General features: G+C 46.5%; 1 protein-coding gene across 3 annotated transcripts in view; it reads right to left on the minus strand.

The window, feature by feature from the left end:
• prex1 (phosphatidylinositol-3,4,5-trisphosphate-dependent Rac exchange factor 1) overlaps positions 1-8469 on the minus strand; it is a 70453-nt gene extending 61984 nt beyond the window's left edge. For all 3 annotated transcript variants that reach the window (XM_068597252.1, XM_068597251.1, XM_068597253.1), the window contains exon 1: positions 8068-8469. In XM_068597252.1, coding sequence (XP_068453353.1) covers positions 8068-8211 — 144 coding nt within the window. In that variant the 5' untranslated portion in view covers positions 8212-8469. The remainder of the gene's footprint in view (positions 1-8067) is intronic.
• Between the last annotated feature and the right edge of the window lie 970 nt (positions 8470-9439).

Raw genomic sequence — 9439 nt, forward strand, 5'->3', positions numbered from 1 at the left:
TCTGCCATCAAAAGGTTTCACAACCTCAGACATTTGCCTAGTTTTTATTGGACAAGTTGGTACAGAGTATGTAGAAGTGATAGGGGGGTGGGGAAAGGAGGGGCACATAATTAATGCGTTTTATATATCCTCTACGATACCTCCACTCATCCAGGTTGTTAGGCAGCTTCTGACAGACTCACATCTACAATGAACAAAATGTGACGCTCATGTGACGATGTTAGTGGCTTGCGACGCATTGGTGCGCTGAAAGACACGTCTACTTATTTGTTTTCCCCAATTTCCTTCAACCTATACATGGGTTTGATTGTTCAAACGTTATCTATATTCAACATGTTTATTTGATGCATCTATCCTGCTGAAGTTCTCTTCTGGGGGAACGTTCAGCTTCTCTCTCGGCCAATTGATGAATTTCATCATGTACCAGCGCTTGACACAGGTTTGTCCATTTTTTCTAAGTGTCTTTTCTCGTTGAGGGGTGGCATGTGGTAAACGGGAGATGACATCGTGGGCCAGATTGCAGAGGCCATCTGGATGGGAGTTTTCCGGTGCCGACAGGCTGGATCAGAGTGTGGCGAGTGTGTAGTTGAGTGAGCCGTCAGAGACATGTGAAGCTTCCGACAGAGCGAACGGGAAGGGGAAAAAAAAAAAAGATGCGGCCGATTGTTGAAGCTCCAAATCGCTCGTTTAACTATGACATGAGTGCTTTCCCAATGTTTCGCCATAATCCCTGGACAAAGAGCAGTTATCTTTCATATTTATTCTGAAGTAAGTAAAATATAAAAATGTATCGAAAAAAATAAGACCGCCCCATCTGGCATTCAGCGAGCCAGACATAAACAGTGTCACAGACAGAGAGGAAAACAGGTGGTAAAGAATCAAATTAGTGTCTCATGCCACACAATAATGGTAATTTGGCAAATCGGGGTGGAAGATCATAGAGTGCACCCACTAGATCTGACTATGTATTTACCAAGCAGATAGAGAACAGTGTTTAATGGGCAGACACAAGCTAGTTAAAGCCCTTTCTGTCTGAAAAAAAAGGAAAAACCTCTCATTCCACCTCTGAAAACACTGATGCAACCGACCTACATTACATCGCGACTTCTCCTTTTGGCACCACAGCGGCGTTCTGTTTCCCCTTCAAAAGCCGGTGCCTTCGGCACACGACATTCCACCCATCACATGCGATCAAATGACGACAAGAGACTGTAGACTGTAGTCCTTGTGAAATCTCCATTAAAACAAGGGCTACCATTCACGAAGAAGACGACGTCGCGTATTCACCCTGTAACGTGTAAAAGGGTCACATAAATCGCGGCTGGGGGGCAGCAAACAAATCGGAGCTTTAAAAAATAAAATAAGTGGCTGTGGTAAATCATCATGTCAGAAACGTAGTGCTGTTTCCTAAAAGGTTTCCTGACAGTGCGCGAGAGCAAAAACTCATCACGGTAACAGCTCCGGCATGTATGACTCAGGCCTTTAATCATGCCACGTTAAAAATGTCATCACATCCAGCAAATGCCAAAGTAAAAGCTCCCCCCCCCTCCAGCGAACCGGGCCTCGAGACTTTGCCAGCTGCTGCCGCGAACAGTTAGAACAACAAAGTCGGCCGCCTCTTTGACCCGCGGGGGTTAAATAACGTAAATATGCAAAGGTCCCCGCTAAGTGGTGAAGTGAAACGGCTTATCTTCAAATTGATGTTCGACAAAGTGACAAGACAAATCAAAGCTTAAGACTTTCTCGTCTTCAACTCGGAGCTAGAAAAGCATCTTCCCACCTCCTTCTGCACAGTCTGTTGGCTGGACGCTGGCGGCATTAGACACACTTTTCATTCAGTTTTTTTATCACAAGCAGTTTATCAGAAGGAAGTGAGAATGCTCCGTTAAAAGTAGAACAGGCCTGGAGAACCAGGAAAAGGAAGCTTGACCGCTAAGAAGTGACGCCAATGCAGAAGTGCCAAAAGCAGTTTGTTTCTGTCGCCATCTTACTTATTTTTTTTTTGCAACCAGAAAGGACACGAGAGGGTGGATGTAAGTACAACAGAACGCAAAACAAAAACCTTTTTTTTTGTCGATCGAGCCGACTCCAATTTACATTTATGGACAGAAAACACACATCTCGTCTGGAAGATGTAAGACAAAAATGAAAACAACTCCCAGACCGGACAACGTGGTAGCGACCTGTCAATCACAAGATAGACCTGCGCAAAAGCCTAACATGCTTCATCTATTTGACTATAAATTATCATAATTTACTAAATGAACATCAGGCTGTATTGAAGACTTGAAACTAGAGATCGAGACCATGAACTCATGTTAACAATGTCTACTGAGGGAATAAATCCAGAGAGAATACGGTTATAGATATCTAAACACAACCTCTTTTTGCAACCAGAGGAGTCGCCCCCTGATGGTCAGTAGAGAGAATGCAAGTTTAAAGCACTTGTTTGGGTCTCCATGGCTAAAATCCATGACATGTCAGAGCTGCCCACTCTGAGGAACCGATGATGACGTCCCAGAGACTACGTCCGTATTTTATAACGCCTATCATTTTTTTGTGGATCCGTCCATAGTCCACTTTAAAATCCATCGGCGAAACCGCTTCTGTGCCATTTGACGAGACACAAAAGAATACCTACTTGAGATTGTTTAGAGTGTGTGTGTGTGTGTGTGTGTGTGTGTGTGTGTGTGTGTGTGTGTGTGTGTGTGTGTGTGTGTGTGTGTCACTCCTTTGTCCCTCTTTGTGTGAGCGGCTTCCTGGCTGGACAGCATACAGGCATGTAACTCCGACCCGCCCTGGTCGGGCAACACTTCCCCATCAGCTTTATCAAACATCTCTGCTATTTCTCGACATTCAAGAAGCGCCGCGTCTTGTTGTTCTGTGGCTGTTTTGCTGTTCGGCATTTTTCCCTGCGAAGCAAAACGACCTCTAACCCTGAAAGGAGCCACGCATCTGCTTGCATTTAGGAAAGCAAACAAACATTGTAAGCCTGCTGCCACGGCTCCTAAACCAAATAGGAAGCACCAAAGGGGGGCAGGGGGATGTATGCCAAGTCCCTCAGCAGGTATTCATCCATTCTAGCCAGTCAAAAAACATGCTGCACAGTTACTGGGCCCAGTGTCCACCCTGAGAAAGTGTGTGTCCCGACGTTGTCCAGTCATGATCTCCGAGGGAACGCCAGAGAGCTCACGTTGCCGCGCTTTTACGAGTCAGGCCGGGTCACCCGCTGTATCGCATATCAGCGTGTTGACAAGCGCTTCACATCCGCAGCGCTTGTCTGCCGTTTGCCCCGGTCATTGAACAAATAAATAAATAAATCCCTGAACGTTAACCTGATGTAACCATGGTGACTTTTCTGGTTCGTGACTTTCTCCCCTCCACACAGCTCAGGGACCACAGCACCCACTGCTGAATGGATCTACCCATAGTTAGAGACACACTTCATCCATTTGATGCCTTTACATTCAAAAAGCACGGCCAGGTCAATAATCACAACCGATCGCATGGAAGGACTTTTCTCTTATGCCAACTCGTTTCTGTAGGATCTACAGAAACAAGTTCATCATCTCTTTAGGAGGGAATGTTTTTTTTTACATCACGCCTGCGGTGATACAGTGGTTTAGACTTGTTAACTTGAATTCTTAAAATTCCTTCTGCAGTCTTATGCCTCAAAGAAATGGCTTATCAGTGCACATGACACGCAAAAAAAAAAAAAGGCACAGATTAAGTTTGAAACTGGCATTGAGTCTCCACCCCGCTCCGTTTATGTAACACACTGCATTGTAATGAGTTAGTCTGGAAAAAGCAGCACTGCACGGTACCGATTATACAGAGGGAGTTGGAGGGATGCGCAGTGGCACGTTCAAACAGCGGCGTAGGCATTGACCTCAGTTTAAGGTCGCGTTCGCGTGAACGTCTTGAAAACAGACGGCCTACGGGAAAAGTACGAAACCAAGCCCCAAAAATAATCCAAAACTGGTAGGTGACATCGAGCCTGATTAATCAAATGGCAGGGCAGCAAAATGCTTACTGCTCTCTCTTGTGCCTTTCAGTCTTCCCCTTCAATACCGCCTTCTGCGTTGAAAAAAAGGTGTGATTCATGGGCAAGTTCAAAATACACGAGGAGACTGGAGTTTAAAGGCCCGTAATAATTGAACAAAGCAGCCTGCCACAGTGACTGCTCTACCTGCTTCACTCTTGCTACGCGATCTGTGTTTGTACGACTTCGGTGGTGTCTGAGGTTGCAGCGATCTGAAACCGCTGGCCTTGTGGCAAAGATCAGAGACAGAATCTGAGGCTATTTTTACATCGCCAACCCAGAGAAACTTCAGGCTGGTCGTTCCCCACCTAACGGGGAGGGCTGGAGCGATGGAGCGGAGGCAAAACAACAAAACAAAAAAGAAAAGGAAAAGAGGTAGACGATGTGTGTAAGGCCGTTCTGTTTGCTCAGCGACGAGGTGGACAGTGAAGGAGGAGAAAGAGAGCGTTTCAGCTATAACACACGCGCACACACACGCACACACCTAACAAGAATCTGCATCAGACGCTACATAATCTTCGCATGTGTGTGGCCCTGAAGCAAAGGTCAAGCGGGGCAGGATTTCCAGATGTTTCCTATTATCCCATGGCACTGACGAGACCTTCCTGCTCGGCCCCTACTCTCAGTCTCACACGTCTCTGAATCGAGAGGGGGAGGTCGAAGGCTGACGGACTTATTGGCAACGCGATTCCACTGTTGTCCTAACGTGACAGGATCCACTAGAACAAGGGTCAGTGTGATGAAAAACCAGAGGAGAAAGCGGTTTACAAAATGGAAAAAAACGCCCCCATTTTTATAGCTTTTGAAGGGAAATCCCTCTCGTCTACTGGGTATGAAGCCACTGACCACTGAGGGGGTATTGCTGTCGTAGGTATAGCCCACAATTTGTTGGATTATGACCGGGGAAAATCCAGTTGCCTGGATTGAATCAACAAAGCGCAGCCCTGAAGAAAATCACCACTGATCTATGGCGCTAAGAAATGATCGATTCAGACACAAACGGGGTGGAGTTTGCTAGAAAGAAAAGGCTTAAAATGAGTAGTTATCACTATAAAACCTGGAATTGAAAAGAGAAATCGGCTCGCTGCCTCAAAGAGGTGATAGGTTTGGAGATCAGCAATGATAGTGGCAAGCAAAATGCATCCTCTAATCCCTCTTTCCACACAACCCCCAGCCCCATTCTCACCTCTTCCCTTCCCACCGCCCCCGACATCCTTGCCTCCCAGCACATTGGACGAGCTCGTTGGCGCTGGTAATTGCCAGCGGATGAGTGACATGCAGAAACGTCTGGGTTGCCAGAGCCGGATAACCATCTCTTTTGTGGGTCGTTTTTGCAATCATTGCGATTGGGAAGTGGGAAGTGGAGGGGGAGGGGGGGTGTATGAAGCAGTATAACGCAACTTGGTGATGTTTTTTGGACTTAAAGAGGCCAATATAAAAACATGTCCAGGTATCTCCGGCAGGACCACAACAAGTGAGATGTCATTGACGTCCAACATTCAACGGCAGATGCTGCAATCTCTTGTGTTTCCCCGTGTGCACGTATAAGTTACAGAAGGTGCGTCAGCGCACCGATCATTCCATTTAACTGAATTTGAGGGGGGGGGGGCAAAAAAAAACTCACCCATGACGCAACACAAGTCTTGTAATACACAAATGACCGCTCTTACTTTTCATTTCTCCCCATCCCTGATCCCGCCTCTTCACACAGAGGGACTATGCAGAGCCCCCACACACTCACATATCTTTATTGAAACCATGTGTTCTGAGCTCCCAAAGACAGACTTCCCTTATCAACACCAACAGTGGGCTGCATGGTGACAAAGCCTGGCCTCCTGTGGAGGAGAAGGGGAGCAGGCTCAGCTGGACGCTGGACAGGGAGGGATTTGCAGCGGATCTGTGTACTCCAGAAGCAATCTAAATTACTGAGAGCCAGTGGAAAAGTCCTCCATATGGAGATTCAGTGGGTTTTAGAATGGTGCACGCACAACATATACCATCTCATATAGGGTAGGTTGATATGGAGCAGCATGCTCTGGCAGCCTGCCCTGTTTGCACAATATGAGCCCATATGTGAAGATTACTTGTAATGAGGGCAATCTTGTGCAGCCCACAAAGACACTTGTTAACAAGACCATAGAAAAACAAACACAAAATAATCGACCAATTATTTCTACCAAATCAAAGGATTCATTGTATTTTTTTTTTTTACAGAAAAAAAGGGGTTATTATCAAATAGTGCCCGAATTCAGACAAAAATAAAAACCTATGGCTTCATCATAACAAGGGATTTTGACACTCACATGTGACCATGGTGTTGTGTGAGTGTGTGTGTGTGTGTACAAAAGAGCATTCTTTACAAAAGACACAGGTGATGACAGAAGTCCTCCCTTAAAGCCCGACTCCCCTCTGGCTTGCACGCCGTATGGCTTAAATCAAGACATGACAGCTGATGTGACGATGGGGAGGAGCGCCGTGGAAGCCACGACAGCTTTCAGATGTTATAGCGAGGAGCTCCCAGACTTCTCTGATAAATCAATACGTCGGAACTGGGTTTGGGTTTTGGGGTGGCGAGGTCAAATCCTTATCTGGTCTGTCTTGTAACAGAAGATAAGCCTCAGCTGCTTTTTCCGGAACTGAGAAAGGAAGCCGTGTCACAGAGGCTGCCCACAAAAATGTTGGAGAAATCAAGTCCATAATAATCTTCTGCACGATATTACAGGATCTCCACGACCCCCAGGCTACTGTGAACTGCCTGTGCGGAGGAACAGAACTATTTTGAGAGCTATGAGGAAGTTCCTTAATGCGTGACAGCACAAGACAAAGAGGGAACCACGGCTGAGTTTGACAAAAGCTTGCCAGATGTTGAAATTGGAGAACGAAACGGAATCAGTGGCATGTTCGTGAAGACACGGCAAGTTAAAAAAAGGACGACGGTCTTTTCCGAGTCAGCCGCGGATGGCAAAGCGAGGTAGGGGAGCCTGAATCCCCCTGATCAGCCGGAGGGCTGTGTTTTGTAGCCGACCCCGCTGACCTTTGACATTGTTGTGTCAAAATAGGGAGATTTCCTTACAGGCAGCAATGAAGCACAACAATAAAGTCAGCAAACCACGCTGACTTTACAACAGCTGGACACAGAAGTCACCTGCACTATCCAGGTACCACAGATGACGAGGCGGAGGAGGAGAGACACAAGAAGTGACAAATAGCTTCCTGCAGGTGTGCGCCATCTACACTCGGAGTGCAACATGGCCAGGACTTTCATTGTGGCTGATGTGCATTGAGTGAGTGAGACGGTTTCTCATCTCTGCAGGAATAGGGAGGTGTGGTGGTGTCGTTGAATGCTCATGAATATCTATTTATTTGCAGAGCCAGTGTGGATTGAGCTGTTCTTTGATTCTCTTGAACCTGAGCTGTTAACACACAATGGAGAGGTGTGAATGATGACGCCCCCTCCCCCCGCCCGCCTCCCTCCCAATGGCCATGCATAAATTGTATCTTCCCAGGATGGTGTTGTCCACATTTTCCACTGAGAGCTTAACGATTGCAACAAGTTAAACACAGCCATGTCTGTAACATCTTCAGCAGGCTAAAAACCTCAGAACAAAGCTGTCAATTGTAGTCGGCAAGAAAACAAGAAGAAACAAAAAACACTAAAAAGATGTATTGATGGAAATATAGCGATAACGTGGGGTTAAAAAGTTAGGATACAAACAGAAGCGCCAAACCCAAGACGAATGGCTGGGTGGTTTATGGTCATGCCCGTGAGCTCCAGGGGAGACGTTCAAGTTGATTTATTTCATCTTATTTCATCATCACTGTGTATATGCCGAATTGAAGAACGCAACCTGTCATCTCATAAAACGTACCCAGCGGCCGGACACAGCGTGCACGTTTGCTTAACAATTAAAGACAAACGTGAATCGAAAGATTTGTGGATGAGGTTGTTTGGTTGGTTTTTTTTTGGCGCAGCGTTCCGTCCGCGTATGAGACACACAACGTGAGGAGGCGATGTCAAAACTTACCGACTGGAGGAAGAGCAGTGTCCGCACATAATCCCTCTCGGTGTTCAGTAGTTCGTTTAAAACGCAGAGCCGGAGCCGCTGCTGTCGGTCCGAGTCCTTGGAGAGGTGGACGCCGTTCTCGTGATGCCCGTCGTCCTCGTCCATGGTGGGAAGTCAACCCCTCGGAGAGGCTGCGCTCACAGAAAAACACTCTCCCCCGGTACGAGTATCCACACTTTGCAGAGTTTGTCTTGCTTCAGTCCATCTCGCAGCAGCAAGTTTCCCCCCCAAAAAATAAATAAATCAGAAAAACCCTCGCGAGCCGCAAGGCAACACAACGCACCACGCGCACGCGCTGGAGATAAAAAAAAAAAAGTTTAAAACGCCGAGCGGAGAGCCTCTGGCTGTGTGGTCGCAACACCAGCTGGGAGCGAGCGAGGCGACAGTAGATCAGTTCAGATTGGGGAGACGGCGGAGGGAGGGGAGGAGGGACCCAGTGCCTGCGCGCGCGCGCACACACAGACACACACACACACACACACACGCACACACAGACCGGGGGCCGCAGCTCACTTCTGCAGTGAGCACACAAAAACAAACAAGGCGTTCACAGGAACATCTGTAACGAGGAGCCATTGATTAAGTTAGCCTACTGTGTCATAATGTTTTTTACAGAATAATATAAATCACAATAAATGTAAAGTAAACCCATTAACCAACAAATAATTTAAAAAAAAAATGTGTCCAATACGCCATAGTAGGTTATACATATTTTAAACATGATGAAAAACAGTCATTTATGGTTTAAAATCATAAAATGAAGGCCCAGTCACTATATTGTCCTACTATTTGTCCTTTTATGTTCCAAATGTGATTATTGAGATGCAGGCAGTGTGTGAAGTGGAAATAGCTCGGATACTTTCTCTCAGCCAAATGCAAATATATGCTAGCAACTAAAACAGAAATAAAGGTCCTTACCGAGATTTTGTTCCCTTTTTTCCCCTCAAAGCGCGTCTTTGAATTGAGACTCACAGCTTTTAACGCCAGTACACATTAAAACAAATAATAATAGTCATGTTTTATTAATTTAAGCTAAATGTTTAGGATGCCTCCCTGTCCGGCAGCACCTGTAGCGCGCGTCAGCAGGTCGTTTGAGAGGAGGGCGCCCTCTGGTGGACAGCGGCACAACAAGCACCGGTAAACCACGCTCCGGTCCGAGGTCAGGTCTACAAATATAAATAAACCACTTTGTAATTTGTCATAGCAGCACCGAGTTGCCAATTTTAAATCCAATACGCCAAAATATATTTTTCGCGGGCTCATTCGTGTCTCGTGCCCATTTGATGTGTTTTAGGAGCTCTGTTCTCGCGCGATTGGTGCATGTCGAGTCGAT

Source organism: Clinocottus analis, unplaced genomic scaffold, assembly GCF_023055335.1.
Source record: "Clinocottus analis isolate CAN_PGR_092001 unplaced genomic scaffold, fCliAna1.0.p SCAF_4, whole genome shotgun sequence".
NCBI classification, from domain to species: domain Eukaryota; kingdom Metazoa; phylum Chordata; class Actinopteri; order Perciformes; family Cottidae; genus Clinocottus; species Clinocottus analis.